General features: G+C 52.2%; 2 protein-coding genes across 10 annotated transcripts in view; one reads left to right on the top strand and one right to left on the bottom strand.

The window, feature by feature from the left end:
- Positions 1-16,829, bottom strand: part of USO1 (USO1 vesicle transport factor) — a 32,803-nt gene extending 15,974 nt beyond the window's left edge. For 4 of the 7 annotated variants that reach the window (XM_064149659.1, XM_064149661.1, XM_064149660.1 and 1 more), the window contains exons 1-11: positions 16,662-16,829; positions 16,107-16,193; positions 15,935-15,999; positions 9,548-9,627; positions 5,501-5,601; positions 5,005-5,107; positions 4,784-4,839; positions 3,898-4,018; positions 2,093-2,271; positions 1,322-1,462; positions 477-565 (exon numbers count right to left, since the gene is read on the bottom strand). In XM_064149659.1, the coding sequence (XP_064005729.1) occupies positions 477-565; positions 1,322-1,462; positions 2,093-2,271; positions 3,898-4,018; positions 4,784-4,839; positions 5,005-5,107; positions 5,501-5,601; positions 9,548-9,627; positions 15,935-15,999; positions 16,107-16,193; positions 16,662-16,727 (1,088 nt within the window). In that variant the 5' untranslated portion in view covers positions 16,728-16,829. Of the gene's footprint in view, positions 1-476; positions 566-1,321; positions 1,463-2,092; positions 2,272-3,897; positions 4,019-4,783; positions 4,840-5,004; positions 5,108-5,500; positions 5,602-8,323; positions 8,336-9,547; positions 9,628-15,934; positions 16,000-16,106; positions 16,194-16,661 lie in introns of those variants that run through there. The other 3 variants (XM_064149657.1, XM_064149658.1, XM_064149663.1) reach the window with 2 other exon arrangements.
- An 893-nt stretch (positions 16,830-17,722) lies between these two features.
- G3BP2 (G3BP stress granule assembly factor 2) overlaps positions 17,723-26,147 on the top strand; it is a 36,852-nt gene continuing 28,427 nt past the window's right edge. For 2 of the 3 annotated variants that reach the window (XR_010303653.1, XM_064149652.1), the window contains exons 1-2: positions 17,723-17,922; positions 26,002-26,120. Coding sequence is in view for 2 of the 3 variants with exons in the window: in XM_064149652.1 (XP_064005722.1) it covers positions 26,026-26,120 (95 nt within the window). In the remaining variant the exon portion in view is untranslated. The remainder of the gene's footprint in view (positions 17,923-26,001; positions 26,121-26,147) is intronic. The other variant, XM_064149653.1, reaches the window with a different exon arrangement.

Raw genomic sequence — 26,147 nt, 5'->3', positions numbered from 1 at the left:
AAAACCCCACAGCAGGTTCAGCACAGATGGCTGCAGTGAGCCTCTGTTCCTCCACAAGATTTCCACCTCCCACCCCTGCTGCTCCATGCCAGCCTCAGGAACACTGCAGGAGATGCCTCCTCATGCTACCGGCAGCCTGTAGTGCTCCTCTGCTAACTAAATGTTAAGATCCCATTAAGCTAACACTTGCTGTTCCCCAGTCTGAGTTCCAAATACCTCTTTGCTTGCCTCTAAATCCTCTGGCTGACAGTGGCAGCTCATCCCAATCTGGGAACTCCTCTGCAAAGGCTCACTTCCCTTTTCAGGTGCCACAGAAGAAGTCCAATCAGTTCAGGTGCCAGCACACCTGACACCTTCACTCCCTAAGACTCCCAACCTGAACCTGAAGCTGTGGGTGTGTGTCATAATCCCAGACTCTGAATTCCAGCAATCCTTTGCTCATTATCCAGCCCAGCTAAACACTTTTCTTCCTCTACCTTGGTGGATTAGAAGGTGCATTTACAGAGGCAAAGTAGTCTTGATTCATCTGACATCCTCGAATGACCTCTGAGACAGTGTTAATGGTCTACAGAAAGGATACAGAAATGGACAGTTAGTGTCAGGAGAATCTACACTCACAAAATGATCCCAGGTCACCCTGACAGCTCAGCATCCACACACACATTCCAAGATTAATTCAGTAAAACTGTTCCAGATGAAATCCAGACAGCTGGCAGCTGTGAAGCAAAGAGTAAGGGACAGCTCAGCCAGCTCTACCATAGCCAAGTGCCTCCAACTCCATTTCCTCTCTCACAGCAGCTTTGCTATGCCAGCCAGGGAGGCTGGCACATTTGTGAGGAGCTGAAAGGTGAAACTTCCAAGACAGAAAAGCACTGGACTGGAAGCTGTGCCAGAGGAACCAAACCACACTCAATCTAAGCACAGCATTTACCAAGGGAAAACCTCATCCTGCACTGCTGACAGCTTTCCTGAAGCTAAAAATCCCTCAGCATTGAAAACCTGCTGAGGTAGAATACTTCTAGACTCTCTCAAGAGAGGAAAAACAACAGAAAACCATCCTGAAAACAGGGAAAAAACAGGAATCAATTCTGCCACCCTGGAACAGTCTGAAACCCAATACAAAACCCAAGCAGGTCTGACTGTTTTCTGGCTGCAGAGCATCACCTAACAGACCTGGCTCCTTTCTGTGAGGAGCTGACACCTCTGGCATCTGAAATGATCTCTTAGCAAATCTTATCACATCAGGTAGTCTGTGCAGCAGCCAGCTGCCCCTACAGAGTCCTGCTTGCCCCCATCCCTACATTTGCTTGCTCCCTCTTACTTCTGTCAGGATGTCAGCAGGAACCCCCGTGGCCATCAGGATGGTGCAGAGCTGCTGCAACAAGCCGCAGTGGAACATCGCCTTCTGACAGCTGCTGGTAGCACCAGGAGGGTTGGTGGGAGAAACCAGCACCCGCACCAGCTACAACCAAAGCAACACTGCTGTGTGAAGAGAGCCTGAGAGCTTCCAAAATGCACACACAAAACAAGTTTAGCCACAAAACAGAATTGCTCCTGAAAAGGGAGGTCGAGATGACAGTTAGCTAGCTCTGAGCTGAAGCCAGCCCAGGCTTCGCAGCTGTGACATTCCACCTCTTCTTAGGAAGAAGTTGTTTACAGGGAGGGTGGTGAGACACTGGCACAGGTTGCCCAGGGAGGTTGTGGCTGCTCCCTCCCTGGAGCTGTTTAAATGGGTTTAAACTGGCAGAGGGGAGATTTAAACTGGATTGTAGGAAGAAGTTCTATCCAGTGAGGGTGGCGAGACACTGGCACAGGTTGCCCAGGGAGGTTGTGGAACACAGAATCACCCAATGTGATCAAAGATCACATTGGGTGATTCTATGCTCCCCAACCTCCCTGGAGGTGTTCAAGGCCAGGTTGGATGAAGCCTTGAGTGACCTGTTCCAGTGGGAGGTGTCCCTGCCTATGGCAGGGGGTTGGAACTGCCTGAGCTTTGAGGTCCCTTCCAACCTAAACCATTCCATGATTCTGCACTGCAAGAGAGCTGAAGAAGTGCTGGCATGGACACTGAGCCATCCAGGATGTGTTTTACCTGCAGCATTAGATGAAGATTGGTTACTTTCTGTGCAGACCACCCGCAGTTGTCATCTCCAACCTCAAACCAAGGCTTCATACGCTGAATGTAGGAACCTTCCTTGAAGAAGTTCTGGTTGGAGTTGTTATTCTTCAGCAAGTTTTGTAACAGGAGGAGACAATCTTCCACCACTATTCCTGGTGAGACAAAAACCCACAAGATGAATGAGAGGATGACACATGGAAAACCAGTCAGCTTCTCTGCATTAACTACGGAACAGAGCACACACTGCTGGACTCTTCACAGGCATTAGATTTGGACCAAGAACTGAAACCTCCTGCATGGAAAAACCCAAAGCTCACTCAGCTCAATACCTGGATGCTGACCCAGCACATTCCTGCAGAAACCATCCTGGTGTTTCTTCCACAAGTTTGAAGGGAAAAGAAAGCCTCCTTCCAAAGACTACAGTTTGGGGGAAATTAATTGGGTCAGAACAGAAAGGAGTTCAGAGCAAGGCTCACCAACAGCTTGTGTACTGAAGTGTACCTACTCCAGAGGCTGCACTGCTGCTTCTGCACCAGCACTACAACAAAGCTGCTCTGGAACTGCACCACAGATGGAATGCAGCAGTTCTTCCTGCCTGACACAGCCCTTCACTCTTCAGCTCATTTCAGAGGGACTTTGGGGGTTACTCTGGTGGAGAAGCAGTCCTAGAAACAGCCCTTAGAATGAGCCAATTCGGACTCTACTCAACAATAGCTTTTTCCTTTTCACTGTTATTTTCCCCCCCCTCAAGTTTTATCTGTACTGAAAGAGCCCCAGAGATGCTCATCAGCTTTGTACTGTGAGAGAAGCAAATCCCCAGGCAGCTCTGTCCAGAAGACAACATAAGTAAAGGCAGTCTGCTGGGATGATTCCAAATCTGGACTTAACAGAAAGGATCAAGACTTCGTCCCTGGCACTTGTGCAAACTCCCTGGCAAGTGCCAGACCTGGGAGTGGGAGAACAAAGAGGGAGAGCAGCTGTCACATTCCCCCTTCCCACAGCTGGGCAACCAAGCCCACAGCAGGGCTATGTGCAGGGGAAGGAACATGTAAGAGAGGGAGCAGGGAACTCTTAGCACTCAGGAATTTACAGACCAAGTGCCCTAAAATTATCTGCTGCCTAAAAATAGCAGCTTTGCTTAATCCTTCCATGCCAACATACCTGGAGTAATTCAGCTGGGAGAGCAGCATTAACTGCTCCTGCAGCCCAGAGAAAGGTCACTTGTTATTGAAACTGACCCTGTAAGCAAGCTACAACTGGTAGCAAACTCATAATGTGCTGCTAATAGAGTTCAGGTTTGCTCTTCTTTCTATCCATTTTTTCTCACCACAACAGGTAAATGCTTTAGCAAGGAGCTGACCAGAAAGCTGAAGTCAGTAGTGAGGCTGAAGGAGCTCAGTGAGCTGCTACTTCAAGGCACTCCAAGCATCCAAGGACCTTGCAGGAGGAATGCAGATGCTTAACTCGGTGAGTGACAAATGCTGCATACACATCTCTGACACTGCCCTTCAAGAGGCCTAAGTCCAGCTGCCACACACCAACTCATGCACACATGCTCACAGAAATTCACTCCTCAGGATAAGCTTTCAGAAGGTGCCAAGGCCCTGCCTGCTTGCTCAGTCTGGTTCTGCTCCTTCTGTTACACCCAGGCTGTGTGTTTTGATCCTCCTACCCACTGACTAGCTCCAAGTGCATACTAACATTGGCCTGTAAATGCTGTCACCCAGCAGTCTGTGCAGGGGCACAAGGCTGTGAGTAAGTCTTAGGCTTTTCTGTACCTCCATCGCTGTTTCCCTCCTCAGTTATGATGTCCAGAAGTCTCTCGAAGGCATTTTCAAAGGCAACAATCTTCTGTATGGCTGCATTACTCTTGGTCAGCTGCTGTAACAACAAGACTCCCTTGACAGGTGGGGAGAGGAGAAATGAAGCTTAGCTTTACAGAACTGCCTGGCTTTTCACCAGTCACAGAGTGCTGAATCAGCAGCACGATCCTTGGCCACAACTACAGGCCACAGCTGCGTGCCCTGCGCCTCAGCACAGCTAACAAACCCCATCATGGACACCACACAGCAGCTCCTCATGCCTCACTGCCCCTCAAAACAGAGGCACAGGAGTGTCCCAAAGGGGCTCTACAGAAAAAAGAGGCTGGATGTTAGGAAGAAGTTATTCACAGAAGGAGTGATTGGCCATTGGGAGGTGGTGCAGTCACCGTCCCTGAAGGTGTTTAAAAGGAGGCTGGATGAGGCACTTAGTGCCATGGTTTAGTTAGTTAGAAGGTGTTGGGTGATAGGTTGGACTCAATGATCTCAAAGGTCTTTTCCAACCTGGTTAATTCTGTGATTTGTAAAGCACCTCATTTCTTCTGTAGCAATTAGAGCATTTTGGCACCTGATGAGTCAAGACATGTGCTGGAGTGAATCTGACCAGCTGACAGGCCAAGGAAAGCCCACCCAAGGCTCAGGAGCAAGAAATGCACAGCAGCAGTGTGCTTTTGTGTGAATGATGGCAAGGCACCCAAGAGCCACCCAACTCAGCTGAGGAACTCAATATTCCCAAGGAGCAACCTTCCCATGCATTCATTTAACCTAACCCCAGTTCTGCAGCAGCACTGAGCAGTTCAGCTGAGAGTTATTACTTATGAAGAGCTCTCTGCTCTCTACTTACATCATTTCTTATCACCTCCCTAGAGTCTGCTAGTAAATCCATCAGTCTGGAAACACCTGCAAGAAACACATATTCAAAAAGCATTAATAATGGGGCAGCTTTTTCATGCTGGAGGTCTTGAAAACACCTTGCTGAAGACTCCCCTCACCACCACCACCCCCCACCGTACTGTTTGCTGAGCTTCCAGCTTCAAGTTATCAGCAATAAACTCAAACACTGACCCATTGGGCTGACGAGAATTATCTGCTGCACTTGAGGTCCCTGCTGCTTTAGAAGAGATGTGAGGAGTTTCACTCCAGGCCAGCGAACATGGAAATCAAATTCCTGCAGAACCAGAGAGGAGAACGTTAATAAATTCCTCCTCAGTATTTAGCTTTCTTTTCTAGACACCAAGCAGGTAAAGAATTCCTTCTCCTGCCCAGCTCTTTTCTTCACTCATCCTATCAGAACATGTAGCCTGCATTCAAACAACCTCCTATTCTGTTCTTCATTATCAGCCAGGAGAATTCCCAGCAGTTTCCTTTCCTCTTGCTCCCTGGGCCAGCTTCTCCTAGCTGTTTCTTCTCCCTAACAACCAGTCTGACTCTCCAGGGATCATCCCATCTTACCTGGAAATTCAGGAGGGCAAGACAAAGCAGCCCTCTTATAGATCCCTCCAGATCACCTCCCTCCCCAGCACAAGTCCCTCAGCATGCCAAGCAGGGTTCTGCTACTCACCTCCACAAGGCTGAGCAGGAGCGTGACATTGTCTTGCTGTTTAATGAAGATCTCTGTGAACTGACTTCCCAAATCATCAATTTGCTTTGGTAAGTTTTCTTCTGCAACAGTGAAAAACAACCAGTTAGAGAACTTGAGGCACTTGCCACTTTTATTCCTGCTTAAATAGGGCCAAGGTTCAGAGCCATTGCTCTCATGTGAATTTCTTCTCAGAACAAACACCGACAGAAGCTCTGCACAAAAGAGGACACCCACATCATTCTAAACTTAACTTGGAGAGGGAATCAAGAATCTGCTAACCAAACTCCTTTCAGCATTAAAGAATCCTCTTTCCATTGATGATACCCAGCCAGATTCACAGTTCTCACCCCCACAGCTGCCTGTTACAGATATAACCAGGCACACTCTGAAGTGAGCAGAGAATTCAGCGAGCGAAAGATAGAACCCTCCAGAGGACCAGCAGCAAGCCTCCAAGTGGCTACATTCACAGTGGAGAAGTTCCTTCTAAGGACTATTCACTGATGTGCAAGAGCCAAGCACATTTCACAGCAAGGGCCTTGAAGTGAGCAGTGGGGGACAGAAACCATCCAAAGTTAAATGGCTCCAACATCTCCTTATTTGCCTTGCTTTGGCAGTAGAAAGGATCTAAACATCAAGACAGTGAGTTTGAAAAAGGTGAGCAACAAAACCTCTTAGGCTTGGAATGTGAATTACTTCCAGAGGGAAATGAAGTGCCAGGCTGTTATGTACTCCACAGTTATGTGGAACTGGGTTAGCCTATAAATTTCATCTCACACAGCCATTTCCTGCATGAACTCAAAAGCAAAGGCAGAAGCAGCCCATAACAGAGGAGAAAACAGGCAGAGGGCATCGAGGCTGAGGGACAGCTTTGTAGAGCTATGCCACAAAACAATCCCAGGCAGGTTCTGGTGAGGGGATTCCTGCTGGAAAATAGAGAGCAGCTCTTGTTCAAAGGGAGCTTTTTAACATGCTCTCATTTGGACAGGAAGAGAAGCCATTTCATTCCAGTCCAGCACAGTCTGAGACCATGGCTTTTCAGCTGCTTAGCTCTCAAGAGGGGCAGGAATTCAGTTGTGCAGGACACCAGTGGCCACTGCATATGAAACTGGTTTAAAAGGGAGGTTGTTTCTTTGCTGGGTTGTTTCCAGAAGGCTTGTCACAACAGCCAGTGGACACAAACCAGCAGCAAGGGGAGCAGGCCACAGGCCACTGCCAGCCAAGCACCCTTCTGCCTACAAAGCTCCCACTCCCCACACACCCCCTAGACAGCTGCTGCTCTGCTGCTGTCTCTCCATAAGCTCCAAACAGAGCACACTGCCATGGGCCCAGGCCCTGCTCTGTGTTCTCAGCAGTGCAGGAAGCCCAGCATGAGGAGCTACACCGCTGTTCCCTCTCTGAATTGGGTCACCCTACAAACCACGCAGAGGCACCGTCAGCACTGTGGCACACAGGCACAGCCTGAAGCGTAAAGCACAGACAATACCTGGTAAAGCTGCTGAATTTCTGACCAGATTCAAAGGTCTGATTGGGTTGAGTGAAGGCAAAAGTCAGGATTTTTCCTCCTGCTTCAAGTGCAGGATTTGCAGCCTTATCAAAGAGTTCTCCTAATGAACCATTAGCAGCTCCAACAGGGGTCAAAGAATCACAGAATCATAGAATCAGTCAGAGTTAGAAGGGACCACAAGGATCATCTAGTTCCAACCTCCCTGCCGTGGGCAGGGACACCCTACCCTAGAGCAGGCTGCCCACAGCCTCATCCAGCCTGGCCTTAAACACGTCCAGGGATGGGGCCTGAACCACCTCCCTGGGCAACCCAATCCAGGCTCTCACCATGCTCATGCTGAAGAACTTCCTCCTCATGTCCAGTCTGACCACATCTGATCCTCAAACTCTGCACCCTGTAGGGGTGTGGCAAAAACTAAGAAACCCAAGGCCTCTACCATGAAAATTTGGTGCCAAGAAAACAGTTAATTCAGTCGACCCAATCCACCTGTTGGCAATGGCAGCTGACTGCAAAGTGTCAGCTTGTAAGAGCTCATTTGTAAGGATCTCCCTTAAAGGAAAGAGGTTGATCTTTAGTTTTCCTATCAGTATTTCTTTTACCAGATTTCAAAGAGAGAGGAGCCAGACAGAAACAGGCAAAGTCAAACTGCATCTTCTACTTCTGTGGACATACCACAGACCATGCAAACAGCCTCTACTCATAACCACTCTTTACAAGTCTGCACATTCACAGGGCTCAGAGAAAGAGAAACAACTTCCATCTGTTAGGTTAGCTCTTAGCAAGTCACTACCGAGCAGCACAGCAAACTAGAAGTCATCTTCAACTGAGGAGATGAAGTGCATTTTGACAAAGCCAGCTGAAAAAAGGAGGCACACAGTGTTAGTGGTAGCAGGGAAGACTCTGCAAACATGCATTGCTTAAAAGAGACACTGCAGGATGCTCATGTGCAGCATGTTTGTGCTGAGCTTCAGGGCTTCCTGAGAACAGAAACTGCTTGTAGGCTGCTGCCCATTAAAGCCCTGCCAGCTCTGCAGCTGCACACTGGCATGGCATCCTAAACAAGATTTGATCCTTATTGCAGTCTCTGGAGACCTGTTGGCATTCAGCATGCCCAAATTACATGAGAAACCAAATATCAGCTCTGGAGCAAACATGGAGAGCAGCCAGCAGAAAGCTTTCAGGAGGCTTCAATGCAAGTTGACACAGTGTCCTTTTTAAGCTGCAGGGACTGTTACAGGTGTGAGTAGCAGCTAGGCCTAAAGCAAAGTGCTGTATTGATATAAGTAAAGGTTTTTTACCTTCAGAATCATCTGTCAGTGCAGATAAAGGGAAAAGAAACAAGAGAAAGTTTTACAAGGTGAACAGCTTCCACAGCAGCACAACCAACAGCAGCACAACCCCAGGCTTTCTGCAGCCATTCCACAGCAGCAGTTCCTGCTTTGGGTGGTCCTGGAGGAGGGGCTGAACTCCACCACCCTGCAATCTTACAACACCAGGGAGTTCACAAAGCACTCAGGTCTGTCAGTTCCTTGCTTTTCCTGACAGAGTGCTCTAACACTGAAGTCCATAATCCCAGCCACTGCTGTGAACATGGACTCCCCAGCAGCTGTGGAACTCTGATCTTGGTCAAAAACTCAAGATCAGGCAACTGCATGAACAAGGATAGAGGCAACAGTGTAAGAGATGGCAAGAACACAGCACTGAAGGATTTCAGCTTGCAATTCTCCTGCAGCTAAGTGAGACAAGACAGGTCACAGCAGGAGGCCCCAGGAGAGGCCACACTGCACAGCATAATGCCAGCAGGCTGGCAGAACTCTGCTCCTGCTGGAGAACCCTCACCTACTTTCTGTCAGGTTATTTACCACCTAAGAAGCCTCTGAAGAGAGATCTTGGGGCAAATACTGCAGCCAAGAGCCTTTTCAACTCCAGGGGCAGCATCATCTCCCACTCTGCCCATCCACAGGAGCATCTGCACTCACCACATGTAATGGAAACTGAAAAATGAGATACAAGGGCTGGGAAAGGACCAGAGGGACTCTTGAGAGCCCTGGTAAATGCAGGGTGTGATAAACTCACAGACATTCAGCCACTTTAAGTGTAACCTTCTGCTCACACTGTATTCATGCCTGCCTAAAAGCTCTGATGCTTTTTGGACAAGCTGGTCTGATGGATTTTCATCTTCTTTCCCCAAAAGCAGCATGGATATGCTCAAGGCTCTGGATTTGCTGTTAATGTTTTCCCCTAGAGCCCTGGAAAGCCAGCTCAGATTGCCAGTGTAAAGAGTGATCAAGCCAAGGCCTGACTGGCAAACATGAAGAGAAGTGGCTTTCCACAGAACAACCTGCAGCAAGGGACAAGTGGAAGGTCAGCTGCACACAACAAGACTTGGAGCACTGTCACCACAGCTGCTCCATAGCAAAGCAAGTCTGGGCATCAGTCAGAGCATGACAGGTCATCACTTGAATGAATCCACCAAGGAAAGCAGCCCACAGCTCATCCAGCTACAGCTACCAAATGCTTACCTTGCTCCTCCTCTTCCAGGTCATTCGAGATGATGTTGTAGAGAGTGTCCAAGGCATAGCCAATGATTTCAGAATCTGAACTGAAAGGAAAGAATCACTTTTCTTTAGTGACAGATTGCCAGCTGCTCTTACACACTGTTTGTCCCCCTGAGCATTAGATCAGGTGAGAAGGACTGCTCTTGACACACATTTTGCAATCCCACAGAGCCATCCCTGGATGGAATCAAACACCTATTGCCAGTTCCATTCCCTCAGGTGGCCACATCCAGAAAGCCTGGTGACACCAGGTGACCACAAGAAGCTTCACTGTAAGCATGTCATCCAGCACCTCAGTCACTCCTTCCAAACTGCTGCTCAGGCACACCAGGACAAACCTCTGGGAAGGACTCGGACCCCTTCCCAGAAAGCCACCCAAGGAATCTGCAGACAAGCTGCAGTCCCATGCCAGGACAGGCCTCTGCTCCCTAGTCAGCAAGAGCCAGGGGGACGAAAGCTTGTCCTCCTAAACAGGTCAGCCTCTGTGTCACCAACTCAGACTACACCCAGTTATTAAGGGGTTTGGAACTCCAGGCATTCCCAGGAAGCTGCTGGGCAGCCCAACCTAACTCCACCTGCTTACCCCAAGATTCTGCTCTTAAAAATGCCTGCTTTAGGATGGATCTGTTCCTTCTAAACAAGCCAGAAGCCCTGTGCTACAGCAAAGCCCAGTGCTAGAGTCTGAGGGGGTAACGTAACTGTGTTTGCTGCTTGCTTGCTTGCTCATACACCAGAAAAGTGTGGAAGCACAGCTGGGCAAAACACAGAGGAAAATAAATCCTCCTCACAAAGAAAGGTGCCCGAGTGCAGGAGGCCACACCTCAGCTCTTTTCACGTCCTGCCCAAGCCCCAGAGCAGCACACTGTCAAAACAAGACCTGCCACTCACACTCTGCAGCACCTGCTTTCCCTGAGCTCCAAGGCATACAAAAGCCAGGCCTCCACTCCAAACTAACTTTGCACTTGAAGAAGCTACCAGGCTGGTTTAGGCAGAGGGCTAAAAACCAACCTGACCAGCAATCCTACCCACCGAGCCTTAACTGAGGGCCAGCTACCTCTGCTAGAGCACTAATTACAGCTGACAGACCTGTGCCAGGGCTGCAGTCAAAACCCAAGAGATGTGTCAAGGTGATCCAGCAGCTCTGACTAGCCAGACTGGAGCAATCCATACCTACATGTCCTGTCTCACTGCATCTTCAGCAAGCTGGCAAAAGTGACACCTCCTCTTAATGCCTCCCACACTACAAAAAAGGCAGATCTGATCAAGTGTCAGGGCAGTTCTGTCATGCTGGGTTCTGAATTGAATCCTTCTCCTGCTGATGTCCTCTCCCAGGACCTTTTTCCTCAGCATGTCACTCAGTTGCTGCCACCTGCTTTTAAGCTGGGCTGAAATGGAAACAAAGGGGAAAAAAAAATGATCTCCTCCTCTGCCAAACTGTTAAGTCAAAGTGAAGGAGGTTTTAGTCCATGCAGCACGTTTGCTCAGTTCCCCAGCCTGCTCCTGTCTTCCCTTTACTGCCATTTGAGCTCTTCAACACAACACCACAGAGCCTCTGGTTTCCTTCTCATGGAACTGAAACATTCCACATTTGAAAAGCACATAGAAATTATTTCCTGCAGACCTGAAATAACCCAAGCTGCAGCCTTCCTCCTCCTTCTCCTCTCCCTTGATAGGCAAATCCCAGCAGCTACAAAAGAACAAGCCAGGATAGGTGTGGCAAAGAAGGCCTTGCTCAGAAGGAACACATCAAAATGATTATTGTGGCCTTTCAGTATCTTAAGGGGGCCTACAAGAGAGCTGGGGAGGGACTTTTTAGGCTGTCAGGTAGTGATAGGACTGTGGGGAATGGAACAAAGCTGGAAATGGGTAGATTCAGAGTGGATGTTAGGAAGAAGTTCTTCACCATGAGGGTGGTGAGACCCTGGGATGGGTTGCCCAGGCAGGTGGTGGAAGCCTCATCCCTGGAGGTGTTTAAGGCCAGGCTGGATGAGGCTCTGGCCAGCCTGATCTAGTGTGAGCTGTCCTTGCCCATGGCAGGGAGGTTTGGAACTAGATGATCCTTGAGGTCTCTTCCAACCTTCTATGATCCTTGTGGTTCCTTCCAATCCTGACTGACTCTATGAAAGCAGGAGCCCATCTTTGCTGCTCACTGCCTTGCTGCCACCTGTCCTTCACCACATGCATTTTATCAATCCTTCTGCTCAAGACTGAAGCTCTGCAGCTTTTGCTTTGTGTGAGAAAAAACAACCAAGCAAGAAATAGCCTTGCAGCCTGTCCTGCAGCCATGGGAGATGCAGCCCTTGTGCAGTGCAGCAGCTCAGTGTGAGCCACTTCAGGCAGCTTTCCCCCTGCTCGCTGTGCTTTGCTGAGGCACATGATCAAGATGTCAGCACAGAGCTCCATGAGCTCCCAAACGAGCAGGGAGCTGCATGGAAGTGAGGGCACCCACGGGTTGTCCTGCCCAGCTAGCAGGAGTGCTTTTATCTCTTCCTCTGAACTAGGGCATGTCACTGTCAGAACAGGGGCAGGCAACAGCTCCACTGTCAAGAACAGCGTGGAAACACAGAGTGTTTGCCACGTCATCAGGCACAGCATGCCTGGAAAGGAGGGCATTTTTGTGGTCCCTAAAATAAATGAAGTCATGGAGAAGCTATCCCAGGGGGCACGGCACTTACAGTGCCTCTTACAGAACCCCCCCGTGAGAACCGTATGACAATCCCCAAACGGACAACTAACAGCACAGCAACAGCTGATGTTTGTGCTTAACAGAGAAGATTCTCTTTCTGTGGTCCATGTCAGGTTTCAAACTGTCATGCTGAAACCTAAAAACCTTGTTATGCAAGCAGAACCAAGGCAGCTAAAGATCCAAGTGGACTCGTTCTTCTGGTGCCTTCCACCACAGCAGCAGTGAAGTGCCATCGGCCTCTTCTAAACTCACTGCCAAATCTCTGTCAAAATAATCCCTGATGGGATGTGGCAACATCTAGAGAGCAGCAAAAAGTCCTCTCATAGGTCACAGACCCTAGCTGGTGTTACAAAACAAACGTTGCACCAGCCAGTGGTGGGTGCGGGTCTGGAGGACACACAGGCTGCAGGCTCCAGGGGGCTGTGAAGGTCCAATGAAGGACAGCAGGCTTCTGTAGAACAGCTTCTGCATCCTGAGCACCCAAGGAGGAGATGGAGCTTAAGGCAACGTACAAGTAAGCCATGAAAGAGGTGGAGTGATGTTCTCATTGCAGAGAGAGTGGGGAATTTCTGTCCCAGGGCAAAGGCTGTGAGGAGTCTGAACAGTCCCAACTCTCTCAAGCCTGTCCTCATAGGGCTGGAGCACCTCTCCTGTGAGGACAGGTTGAGAGAGTTGGGGTTGTTAGTCTGGAGAAGAGAAGGCTCTGAGGGGACCTAATTGTGGCCTTCCAATATCTGAAGGGGACCTACAAGAAAGCTGGGGGGGGACCTTTTAAGGTGTTGGGTAGTGACAGGACTTGGGGTATGGATCCAAGCTAGAGGAGGGCAGATTTAGATTAGACATTAGAAGTAAGTTCTTCATCATCAGGGTGGTGAGACACTGGAACAAGTTGTCTGGGAAGGTGGTGCAAGCCTCATCCCTGGAGATGTTTAAGACCAGACTGGATATGGCTCTGGGCAACCTGATCTAGTGTGAAGTGTCCCTGCCCATGGCAGGGGAGTTGGAACCGGATGATCCTTGAGGTCCCTTCCAACCCTGCCAATTGTGTGGTGAATTTCACTGCCTTTGCCTTGGGACAGAAAAGTCTGAAGCAGCAGTGTAGTAGACCTGAGGAGAGCAAGGAGAAGAGGAGTTCTAGCACAGACTGCTCCTGAAGTCAGGAGATGAAGCTGCTCATAGCAGCAGGTTCACCATGAAGCTATCAGCACAGCTTACAACACAAAGAGCTACAGAAAAGCTTGATTCACTGCCAGGCAAGTCAATGATTAGCACAGGTTGCAGAGGAGAAAGAGGAAAGGACTACTATAGAGATGAGAGTTGTGCTTGGGCAATTCAGATTCCACAGGAAGGAAAAGTGGATTCACCAAGCTCAGGAGATACACTGCAGATGAAAGACAGCCCTTTGCTGCCAGCAGCTACAGGAATAGCAGTTAACATAATCCTCAGGAGGAGCTCAGCTATCACATCTGGCTGAGAAGGTCTGAAAACCAAGTGGCTTTTTGATTAGGTACTGATTTCCCAATGAGCTGATTTGCATCAGAAAATAATCATCTCTAACCAAAGCTGTTTCAGTTTTCCATACTGCCATTACATATTCCAGCAAGACAAATGCTGCTGAAGATCAAACAGTTGTGCTGCCTGCCTCAACTATGCTGTTCATTCCTGGGAAATGCACAAAAGCAAAACGAGTTTGCACTTGTCACTGCTCTCACATTACAGCAGTCTGCAAGCCAGCCAGCCCCTCACCATCAGGAGGGAACCCCATGGATTAACTCCACATTCTGCTGCACACACAGAGACACACGCTCCAGACAACAGGCAGCTGGGAGTGGAACATCTCCAGTCAGCACAGAAACAACCAGCAGCAGTTTCAGGACAAAAAAGCTTCACATCAGGAGCTTGACCACTCATCTTTAAAGGACTGGAAAAGTTCCTGAAGCTAAGCTGGGGAGGAGAGCAGAGCTTTGGCTCCAGCATACTGCTTCCCTGGTCCTTCCACCTATCTCATCAGATCAGACCTCCTGCAATCTTCAGCCTCACACCAATACAGTCAACACACAGGACCAGCACAGGTAAATCTCTGACATGAATACAGTGACATGTGTGAAGACACCTTGAGCTGTCTCTCAGTTCAGTATATCAGTCGCTCTGGGCACCAGGGACAGCTGAGCACACAACTCCTTCACCAGTTATTGAGATGAGCTGGCTCTGGTTTGTGTTCTTAACAGCTCAAAGACCTCCAGAGCCTCACCTCCACATCAACACCCAACGAGGCGCTCATACCATCTGTAACACCCTCCTGAACTCAGCAGGCACAGGGGCTTCAACCAGATCTCTCCTAAATAAGCCACAGCATACAAAGTCCAGGCCAGCTGCTGTGCTGGTCCATCACAAACACACATCAGGAAACCTGCCCACCAGCGTGGGAGGTGTGGAAGACAGCATTTTTCCAGCTGAAAACCCAAACCCCACGAAGGTGTAGTTACCGGATTCTGAAGTGCAGCTCAGGTCACAAGAGACATCTGCACAGAGCCCCAGCACGCACCAATTCCAAAGGGACAACTGAGCCCAAAAAGCCCAGAAAAGCCCTCGAGGTCCTACCCTGAATGGCACAGCTCAGCCATCTCCATGGAAAGGAGACCAGCAGAGCCCTGCCTTCCTTCTCAAAGTTCAGCTCTGGCTCCGGAGCAGGTAAGTGGAAGAAAGCAGGTTCCATGACCTCATTTTCGAAGGGCTTCCCCCTTGTGTCAGGGACAGTTCCTCCTGTAGCTTTTGCTGTTTGTGTCCTACAAGTTGCATGCAGGCCAGGTACTCATTTTCAACCATCCAGGCAATGGAATGGGAGTAAGGAGGCATCTCCTTCCAGACTCAGCTTTCCTAGTTCTCCTTTGTCTCCATGTGCTTCCCATGTATGCACACGCAAGGAGCCCACATGTGCCCTTCTGCCTGGGGAGGTCTTATGCATTTACCAGCTTCCTGTTCAAGTCAAGACTGGACATTACCAGAACACATTCCTCCCCATGACAGCATTGTGCTGCCAAAGCATTTGATGACACACAGCTAAGAAAACAGACATTTGCTACCTTGATTCGTTTCCTCTTAATTCCTACTCAATTTCTGTCCAGTAACAAGGAGATTTGGGCTGCTTCATATAATTAACATTGTCATTTGGGATGTACCCATCCACAGCAGTGGAAACTGACCACTGAGAAGCTTTGATTTAGACTGGACATTAGGAAGAAATTCTTTACAGTAAGTGTGGGGAGACACTGGCACAGATTGCCCAGGGAGGCTGTGGATGCTCCCCTGCCCGCAGGTGTTCAAGGCCAGGCTGGATGAGCCTGCTGGGAGGTGTCCTTGCCCATGGCAGGGGGTTGGAACTGGATGATCTTGAAGGTCTCTTCCAACTCAAACCATTATGTGACTGAGAAGCACTTTTACTCTAGAACTGTTTTTTTCTGTCCCTTTCACCCAAGTTCCTGGAATTCTGTTCTTCCTGCCTCTGACAGGTGATTCAGTCTGTCACTGTAACAAGGTTCCAGGTGCTAGCCCAGCTCTTCCCTGCGTTACTGGTACAGAGAGCCAATGCTGTAAGGGTTTCGGCAGCAGATAAGAGCCAGGTTATCAGCTGGAGCAGCTGCCACAGAAGTCAGCCACAAGCTTACCGGTCAGTCTGGAGGACGTGGACGAGATGCTCCATGGCCTGCGTGCCCACCTCCAGCCGGTATTTCTGTGTGGGGAAAGCAGAACGGCAATGGTCCAGCCCAAAGACCCGACTCAGCTTCAGAAGCACAGCTGTGAGAACCCCCCGGGGCTCCTGAGGAGCTGGCTGCTTACCTTGGATAAGGATTTGAGAGCACGCACAGCATCCCGCCGGTCATCCAGCAGCGTGGACGAAGCCACTCGGTCGCACAGCTTCTGGATCTGGGAAGGTACGAGACACGGGGGTAAAGGACAAGGTGCCTCCCGCAGCCCCGCAACGAGCCCGGCCGGAGCCGTAACCGCCCAGGACTGTGTCGGTTCTCCAGGTCGGAGCGACACGTAGGCACGTCCCTGTGCAGAGCACGGTGCTGTCACAGCAGCCCCGGCATCCCAGGAAGGGCACAGGGCTCCCGCTCTCGCACCGGCAGGACCGAGGAGCGCTCCGCAGGGCGCCGGCCCAGCGCAGGGCGGCCGCGAACATGCCGAGCAAGCTGTCACCGCCTGGGCCGGTGCGGCATCAGCGGCAGGACGCGCACAGCCGCCGCTGCACAGGCACCAGCCACACCTAGGAATGCCCCTGTGCTTGCTCACCGCCCGCCGGCAGGCACCCAGTCGGTGCCCGCTGTCGGCTCCCGGCGCAGCCGCGCTCCCCAGGCCAGGCCCCACCGAGCCGCGGCGCGCCCCGCTCACCGTCTCGGCGCCGGAGGGCTGCGGCCCGGCGCTGGGGCCGCCCATGACACCCCGCAGGAAGTTCATGGCGGCTCGGCTCGGACAGCGGAGCTCGCCCCGTGCTCCCGGCCCCGCCGCCGCTGCTACTCCTGGACCCGCCGCCGCCCCCGCGACGGAAGCGGGCACCGCGCCTGCGCCGCGACGTGGCACCGACGTGGCCGGCGGCGGGCGGGGAACGCGTGAGCCACGACCCCTCCTTCGGGCACTCCTCCTGCGGGTACGGCCCTGTTGCAGGGCACCTGCCCACCGCAGGCATCGGGGGTCTGCTACAGCTACCAGCTGTTCCTCCGGGGATGCTCAGCTCTCGGCCCCGGCTGTCACTGTTCGCCCCCAAACATGGAGTCTGCAGGCAAAATGCACTCCAAAGTCCAACCTTAGACCCACTGGGAAGGGATTACTTAATGTTTTATAGCTGTTTGTCCTTTTAGATCTCAGCATGGCTCAAAGACTGTCCCTGTCCCTATGAAGAGCTCTGAGCTGCTACTCGACTTACCCGCGAGGAACAGCCCCGCACGGAGAGCTGAGGTTAACCCAACACTGAGCGCTCATCTGACTTTACGGGCGGCCGGAGCCCCCCAAGAGCGGAACCCTGCTCCCGCTCAGCGGGACCCGAGCCGGAGCGGTGTAAGGAGTGAACCCCGCCGGGCAGCCGCGGAGAACGCGCTCCGCCCCCACGGGCACCTCGGCCCTGGCACTCGGTAGCACAAACACATCTCCCGCGGTACGGCGAGCAGAACAGGGTTCATTACACAACGAATGAGCGGCCAGGCACCGCCGGCCGAGACCCCGTGGGAGAAACCCACGGACAGACAACGGCGCCGCGCCCGTCCAGCAGCGCCGCTGCGGAGATTAGCGGAGAGCTGCCGGAGAGCTACCGGAGAGCCACCGGAGAGCCGCCGGACCCGCCCCGCGCGGGCGGAGCGCAGGCCACGTGAGCCGCGCGCGCTCCGCCGCCTCTCCCGCCCCCCGGCCCCGCCCCTCGCGGCCCCGCCCGCGCCCCCCCTCGCGCAGGCGCGCACGCACGGCACGCACAGGCACGCGCGCACGGGAGCCCCCGGCTGCCCCTCCCGCGCCCGGCTCTGACATCGCCGCCGCCGCTCCCGCTCCCTGTGCCGCCCCCGCCGCAGGACACGCCGAGAGCCAGGTCCGCCGCGCCCGACACCCAGCAGGCTCAGGGCAGGAAACGTGCCCCGGCCCCACGCACCCGAGACTCTTTCCTTAGGTGAGGGCTGGTCGGGGGTAGGCCCCGCCGCGGCGGACGTTTAACGGTGGCTGCAGCGCCCTCGGGGCCCGCCTTTGCCCTTCGCCGCCCGCTCTGCCTCGGCTGGGCCCGGCTGCTGCCTCCCGGGCTGTCTCTTCTCGCCCGCTGTGGCGCGGGGGTGGCGCGGCCGGGGCGCGGAGGGGAAGGATGGGGGGAGGCTTTTGTTCGCCGTCACCTTGGCGGCGTGTCGCCTACCGCCGATCGCTCTTCCGCCGGCCCCTGGGCGGAGGGGAATGCCCGGGGAAAGTATCTCCCGTCTGCCCGCAGCTTCCAGGAGGGGCGAGCGCCCCGAGCCCCGCGTTACCGGGCGTTCGCTGCGGCGTTCGGCCCCGTGCCCGCCTTCCGCCGCTCGCCTGTTTCCCGGGGCCTCCAGAGGCGTCTGGCGCTCGGCGTGTGCGGGGTGCTGCAGGAGCACTCGGCGGCCAGCCCGGGCTCGGGAGCCCTCCTTTTCCCCTGCCAATCCGTACCGCAGCGGATCGCTGACTCCGAGATCTCTCCTGCGGCCCTCGCCTTTCCCTGCTTTCCCCCATCACAACCTGAGCCGTTCTGCTTTCGCTCCTAACATGGCTGAAGTTGCACTTTCTGTTCTGCAGATCTGGATGCCTCGAGTAGATCTTCTCCGAGCTGCTTTCATTTCCCTTGTTCGTTCCCAGGCTTTTGCTCCTCTTAACCGGAGGACTGAAGGTAGAGGTCATTGCAGCGCCAGTGTGGGTGCACAGGAGCATCCCCACGACAAAGCCTTTACATCTTGTGGTCACTTGGGTGACCCTGGGTCTTGAGCTTGGTGCCAGGCACCAGTGCGTGAAAGACCTGAGGCAGCAGGGAACGAGAGCATAGGAGATTATTGTTTGATTTTGATCTGAACGGCGTTGTCAGTCATGCAGGCTTTGCTGTGGTGACCTTCCGTGCTGGTTTGGCAATCCCTGGGCCTCTGTGACCTAGGCATTTCAGCTTCAGTGTGTGTGTTCTGCTCTGCTGCGGGGGGAGTGTGAACTTACTTTGCTCCTGTGTAGGTGGACTACTTAGACATGACCTGTGTGGTTCAAGCCAGCATAGTGTTCTTTGGTCTGTAGTGGGCTGGAAGGGAAGGGAGTCTTCTCATAGGATGAATGTGCTTGTTGTATGAAGCACTCCACTGCCTCACCTGTCCCAGGGACGTGATAGTTTCTCTCATGGACATTTCTAATGAGACAGTAGTAGCAGGATGAAGATCAGTGGTCACAAGAAACGGTCTCTCCGTGCTGGCCAGCTCCAGAGGTCATACGGAGCAGGCACTGCTGTGAACACATCAAGCTGCTGAAGGTAGCAGGTGTGTGAGTAGGTGAGTGGGTACGGGGTTTGTTCTGAGCCCTAGCAAACCGGTGTTGCCTTACCTGCTGGAGGTCATTTCTCATTAAGGAGGCGGTTTGAGTCCATTGTGACTGTAAGTATGCCTGCAGGGCCATGCCTGCTCCAGGAAAGCCTTTTCATTCTTACCCATTCCTTCCTGTTGTGTAGCCTGAGTGTAAGAGACTACATTGGTTTCCCTTGTGAAATGTTCAGACTGGCAGAAGTGGAGTTGTCCTCTGTGTGGTGTGATTTTTGTTTTGTTCATTATCAGAACCGAGTCTTTTCTGTCGTAGCCAGGCACAGAATGAGCTGCTCATCCACTGGTGGTGTTCTTCTGAGTAACATGTTTCTCCTGCGTGGATCTGAGGTTTACTGTCAGAGTCAAGGAGCGTTTTGCAGTGCTGAGGAAACAGGGCGTCTTGACACGCCGTGGTGGAGCCGAGGCTTCCCTTCGGAGTGCAGCACTTGTGACACTTGGGTGTCATTCCTTTGGAGAGTTTTTGACAAATGAAGGCCTGCCTTGCAGCTCAAGGAATGTGGGAAAGGATTTGTGTCAGGCTAATAGGTGTACCTGAGGAGATAGCAGGAGGAAGGTGCTGAGCCTGGCACTGGATGATGACAGAGGCGCAGTGGCTTCCCCAGAGCAGGTGGTGCCTCTGGCTACAGTGGCTGTTTGGGTGGACGTTAGCCTTTTGGGCCCAAAAGATGGTCTCCTGTGGTAGTCATGCCCCTAAAATACAGAGTGCTGTTAGCTCCTCTGAAAACCAGAAGCCCTCAAGCCCTCACCACAGCTTGGTTTGTGGGGCTGCCTGCAGAAGCCTCTAGCACAGCTTGGTTTGTGGGGCTGCCTGCAGAAGCCTCTAGCACAGCTTGGTTTGTGGGGCTGCCTGCAGAAGCCCCCTTAGCACAGCTTGGTTTGTGGGGCTGCCTGCAGAAGCCTCTAGCACAGTTTGGTTTGTGGGGCTGCCTGCAGAAGCACCCCCTAGCACAGCTTGGTTTGTGGGGCTGCCTGCAGAAGCACCCCCTAGCACAGCTTGGTTTGTGGGACTGCCTGCAGAAGCCTCTAGCACAGCTTGGTTTGTGGGGCTGCCTGCAGAAGCCCCCCCTAGCACAGCTTGGTTTGTGGGGCTGCCTGCAGAAGCACCCCCTAGCACAGCTTGGTTTGTGGGGCTGCCTGCAGAAGCACCCCCTAGCACAGCTTGGTTTGTGGGACTGCCTGCAGAAGCCTCTAGCACAGCTTGGTTTGTGGGGCTGCCTGCAGAAGCACTCCCTAGCACAGCTTGGTTTGTGGGGCTGCCTGCAGAAGCCCCCTTAGCACAGCTTGGTTTGTGGGGCTGCCTGCAGAAGCCCCCCCTAGCACAGTTTGGTTTGTGGGGCTGCCTGCAGAAGCCTCTCTAGCACAGCTTGGTTTGTGGGGCTGCCTGCAGAAGCCCCCCCTAGCACAGTTTGGTTTGTGGGGCTGCCTGCAGAAGCCTCTCTAGCACAGCTTGGTTTGTGGGGCTGCCTGCAGAGGCCCCCTTAGCACAGCTTGGTTTGTGGGGCTGCCTGCAGAAGCCTCTCTAGCACAGCTTGGTTTGTGGGGCTGCCTGCAGAAGCCTCTCTAGCACAGTTTGGTTTGTGGGGCTGCCTGCAGAAGCCCCCTTAGCACAGCTTGGTTTGTGGGGCTGCCTGCAGAGGCCCCCTTAGCACAGTTTGGTTTGTGGGGCTGCCTGCAGAAGCACCCCCTAGCACAGCTTGGTTTGTGGGGCTGCCTGCAGAAGCCTCTCTAGCACAGCTTGGTTTGTGGGGCTGCCTGCAGAGGCCCCCTTAGCACAGTTTGGTTTGTGGGGCTGCCTGCAGAATCCCACTCCCCCAGCACAGCTTGGTTCATGGGGCTGGGCCAGCTGAGATGGGAGTGGGTTATGGGAAGGAGAGCACCAAGGAAAGGGATTCTGTAGATGGCCCGGGTTTGCTGGCCCTCACAGCAGATGGAGGATGGTCTGAGTGCCTGCAGAGCAGAGTGGAGAAGATGGTTTCAGCACTGAGCTGGGTTGTGTGGGGCTTTGAATTGCTTTTCCTATCTGTTGGTGGTTGTTTTGTGTTCTCCTGGCACAGCCACCAAGCCCTGCAGGGCCGTGGTAGAGGTGCCCCAGCCCGAGGCAGCTGCTGCCTGGCTGCCCAGCTCCACTCAAGGTGTGGCTGTGCTGCAGCAGTGGGATGGCAGCAGCAGGCCCACTCTTCCAAGCATTCTTTGCTAGCCCGCATCAGCAAACACGCTTCAGAAGTGCTGCTCTGGGTTTGGGAGAAGCCTGTCCAAGGCTGTGAAAGCTGCTTTCCCCTTTCCCTCTGGCATGGCACATGTTGTGCTCTGTGGCTTTGCTTTGTGTGCTCTGGGGAGCATCTTTTTTGATTTGCAAGAGTGTTTTGCCCAATTTACTTTCCATTTTCAGTGGTGCATTTGATTCTGAGCAGCATCCTGACCATGAATTGCAGATGTGTGGATCCAGGCTGTTGCAGATCCATGTAAAACTATAGCTGGATGTCTGTCTGCCTTTAATCATGGGCAAGTTCTAGCAGCAAGGTTCAGGGGATGAGGTTTGCTTGTCAATAAACCAAAATAGTTTTCTTGTTTGCTTGTGGGTTTTTTTTTAGTAAAACAAATGGTGAGGCTGGCACCTCCCTCTCAAAGCTTATAGTCTCTCTGTCTGGAGCTTACCCTCAGGTTAAGGTGAGGCTGGCAGAATTTGGCTCAGCTTTTCTTGAAGTAGAATTGGTGAAGCATCCAGGCAGCATCACTGTTGTGGGCATTGTCTTGAACCAGGATAGAGGTGGCTTTGAGTTACCTCTTTTGGCACAATCCAAGACTGTGCCAAAGTTCTTTCTGTTGAGCATGCAGTTTAGTCATCACTTCAGGTACTTTCACACTCCTTTTCCTGCAGGATAAGGGAAATGAAAAGGGGAAAAGCTCTAGACACATTGTAGGGAACACAAGAGTCTGCACCACGAGAGCTGCTTTACTGAGCCAGCTGCACAAGCCCTTGGACGTTTGACCACTTCAACACTTGAGAACCAACCACTGCTGCCCTCTGCAGGCTGGTGGCTGATTGCTTCTCTTAGTTCGTTGAAGGGGTGGCAGACCACGATCCAGTAAGGAGTTTCATCTGTAGGGATGGCCACAGGCTGGAGGAGTTTGCAGGCTGTCACCCGAGTGCTCCAGTGGCTGGTGCCCAAGTCCTTCAGCGCCACTACCCCAACAGGAGCTGTTATCTCCTCTTCCTAGCCCTCAGCAGCCTCATCCTTTGCAGAGGTGAACTTTGTACTTCCTTTGTCACAGCTGCCATTTGCTTTCCTGGGCCACCAACAGAGGTGTTGTGCAGAGCCGAAGGAAGGCTGCAGTTCTCCCGTGTGGAATCTCCAGAGCATAGCTGAGCTGTTGGCACCAGCTTAAAGGGATGTTCCTGTTTGTTTCAGCGCTAGCCTGCAGTAGCACTTGCTCCTGGGATCAAAACATCCTTTGTGCTTTTGTTCACTGCTTATCTGAGTGTGCCAGTACCAAATCATCCCTTTCTGTGCTAGCTCTCCCTTTGCTTTTGCTTTCCCGGGAGAAGTGGCTGTGGAATAGCTCAGGATAGGAGCCCAGTTGTTAAGGTGGTGGTGACAAGCTTATCCAGGCCTGCCTGCAGGCTTGTCGGTTGCTGTCAAGTTGTTGTGTACTTGAGTCGTGCCAGCTACAGCTGCAGAACAGAGTGCACTGAGGGGGGGGGTGTGTGGCTCTCCAGTTTGGGAGTCTGACCCCTTGGTTGGGTGCTACTGGGTCCCTTACCTCTAAGCAGGTGCCACTGAGGTGAGCAGGTGCTCACCTCTGTCTGCGGCAGAAAGGGATTCTTTGTTTGCTTTATGCCTCTGCAGTGGCCACTGCAACTGATCTAAGAATGAGGCTCATGTTACTCAAGTGAAGGGAGCACTCAGATCCTTCTTCCCTTGACTCTGGAGTGTGCATCAGTGGGAACTGGAAGGTCAGCTTTTGCAGGCTGTGGTGCCTCATGGTGCATGGAGATGCCATCCTTTGTCAGTTTGGACTGTTTAAGCTGTTGGTGTCCACTGGTGCCCTCGCCTCCAAACCCCTCATGCCTGCCAAGTCTCTGGTGACTTGTGAGAATGATCACCCAGGTCTGTGGCACCTATGTCAGCAGCAAGGAGTACTGGCACCTTCACTGTCCTGCCTTTTAATGACTTGGGAGACCTGAACACTTCATTAAGCCTCTGCTACCCCTGTTCAGCTTTCTGAAGAGATAAAGAATTCTGCAGAGGTGGAGAGCTGCCCTGAGGCTTGCTGTGAAGTGCTGTGGTTGTGGTGGCAGTCCATAGTGCTGCCGCTGGCAGCGTGGCCAGGGGTGGCCAGAGCTCCTCTCTGGGAGCACCTTCTGTTGCAGTTGCTTAGGATGGGCTGTGTGTGATTACTGTGGACTTCAGCAGCCTTCCCTGACCTAGCACAGCTTCCAGTGAGGAACAGATCTGCCAGATCTGATGTGCTGTGGTGACCTGTCACAGACAATTCTGCTTTGTGCCCAGAGGCATTCTCAGTACTCCTTGTGGTGTGCCAGCAATTTGTTAACATCTCTGAGGTGCTCACTGCTGCATTCCTGGGCGCTGCCTGAGATCTGCTTCTTAACAAGGTCTTTAAAAAGAAATGCTCCTCCTGTATTCTCACAAGTGCCTGTGCTAAAGGCCCCACCACCAGTCTTGTGTTGATCAGCTGCTTGTGGGGCAGGGGACAAAGGAGAAAGAGCAGCCTCACCTGTGCCAGCTGAGGTCCTTGTTCTTCTCAGGTTGGTTTTGAAGGAGAATTCCCACTCGTGTGCCAATGCTGTAATATGAATCATGGGAGGAAGATCCCCAGACTGCTGAGATTGTGTCTTTGGAGACTTTGGTTCCCCCAGGGTTTCCCATCAGTCACAACTAACACCATGTTTGAGAGTCCTGGGAGCTTATAATAAACATTTTGGATAATCCTAGAAGGATATTTCTGGTTTCTTATCTCCAAGTATCTGAATTCAAGAGAGATGTTGAGGTGCTGGAAGGTGTCCAGAGAAGGGCGACAAGGCTGGTGAAAGGCCTGGAACACAAACCCTACGAGGAGAGGCTGAGGGAGCTGGGGGTGTGCAGCCTGCAGAAGAGGAGGCTCAGGGCAGACTTCATTGCTGTCTACAGCTACTTGAAGAGAGATTGTAGCCAGGTGGAGTTGGTCTCTTCTGCCAGTCAAGCAGCAATAGAACAAGGGGACACAGTCTCAAGTTGTGCCAGAGGAGGTCTTGGCTGGATGTTAGGAGGAAGTTGTTGGCAGAGAGAGTGATTGGCATTGGAATGGGCTGCTCAGGGAGGTGGTGGAGTCTCTGTGGCTGGAGGTGTTGAAGCAAAGCCTGGCTGAGGCACTTAGTGCCATGGTCTGGTTGATTGGCCAGGGCTGGGTGCTAGGTTGGCCTGGATGAGCTTGGAGGTCTCTTCCAACCTGGTTGATTCTGTGATTTTAAGTACCAAACCTGTGACTCGGGCTGTGCCTGCTGCCTCACCTGCCAGTGTTTGAGACTGTTGCCTCACCTCTCACCCCTGGCTAACTCTGTATGGGAGCAACTCTTGCAGCATCCCATGGCTTGGACTGCAGGGTTGATATTGTTCTACCAGTCCATGAAGTACAAACTAGTAGTGCCAAGTACCTAAAGGTTTGTTTTCTTCAGAGATCCTTCTTGAGGCAGGACATGACAGGTTTGTGACACTTTCCTTGTGTGTGTTTTGCCTGTACTGCAGCCCACCTTCAGCTGAGCTTCGTATCTCAGTTCCACCTCATGCTTTATGGCCTGTCCAGCTGAGCTGCCCACAGTCCTCTGGATTGACCAAGGGCTTTTGAGAAGAAAACAGAAATCTTGCTCTAGAGTAATCTCCCAAGCTGGAAACCTGGGGGCTTGACTTGGTCTTCCTTGCCTGCTGCCTTGCCTTAGACATTTGCTTTTTGAGAGAGCAAAGTAGCTGAAGCTTCTTTAGAAAGCTGGAGGAGGGACTCTCGTGGGTGCAGATGCTGGTGCTTATGAGTGAGTTCACCCTCCTTGACCTGAGCTGGGTGCTGGCAAGCCATCACAAAGACTTCCAGAGTGCTGGAGGTCATTTATGGCATGATAGCTTGGAGGGCTGGGGGCATAGCAAGTCAAACTAATAACCATCTATCTCTGAGGCATAAAGCTTTCCCTTCCCAGTTTTCAGGGAATGTGGATCCAGAATATTGGTGCTGCCACTTTGGTGTTAGAGATGTGGCAGCAGAACAGATACAGGAGATGCCACTGGCTGACTGGAGGAAGTGTTGTTCCTGCTTGGTTTGCAGTGCTGCTGAACCTGCATTTTTAATTGTCCATCACTTTAATGCCAAAGAGTTAAATAAATTAGAGCTTTTGAACAAGTTTTGGGTTGTTTGGGTTTTTTTTTTGTTTGAAAAGCATTTGTTCTGTATTGGACTTTGTTTCCAGTGTTCCTTCCTTGTCAAAGTAGCACAGGAATTGACTGAAGCCTTTGTATTTCCTTGGAGTAGGCCAGAGAGGGTGTCCTGACATGAGCAGCTCTGTGTGGATTCTGTCCCTCTACACATCATTGTTTCAATGCTGTCATCACTGTGCTCACTCTTTTATGGAGAAGTTGTGATGTATGGAGCTGACTTCAGGCTAATCTGACTCTTTCTGATTGCAGCTTTTGACACTGAGTACCAAAGAAATGGTGATGGAGAAGCCAAGTCCCCTGCTCGTGGGGAGGGAGTTCGTGAGACAGTACTACACCCTGCTAAATAAAGCTCCTGACTTCCTGCACAGGTAGGGCCTGCACACACAGCCTAACTC

This window comes from Pogoniulus pusillus, chromosome 10 (assembly GCF_015220805.1).
Source record: "Pogoniulus pusillus isolate bPogPus1 chromosome 10, bPogPus1.pri, whole genome shotgun sequence".
In the NCBI taxonomy this organism is placed as follows: Eukaryota; Metazoa; Chordata; class Aves; order Piciformes; family Lybiidae; genus Pogoniulus; species Pogoniulus pusillus.
Note: the sequence above shows the minus strand (reverse complement) of the source record. Positions and strands in the feature narration are given on the sequence as shown.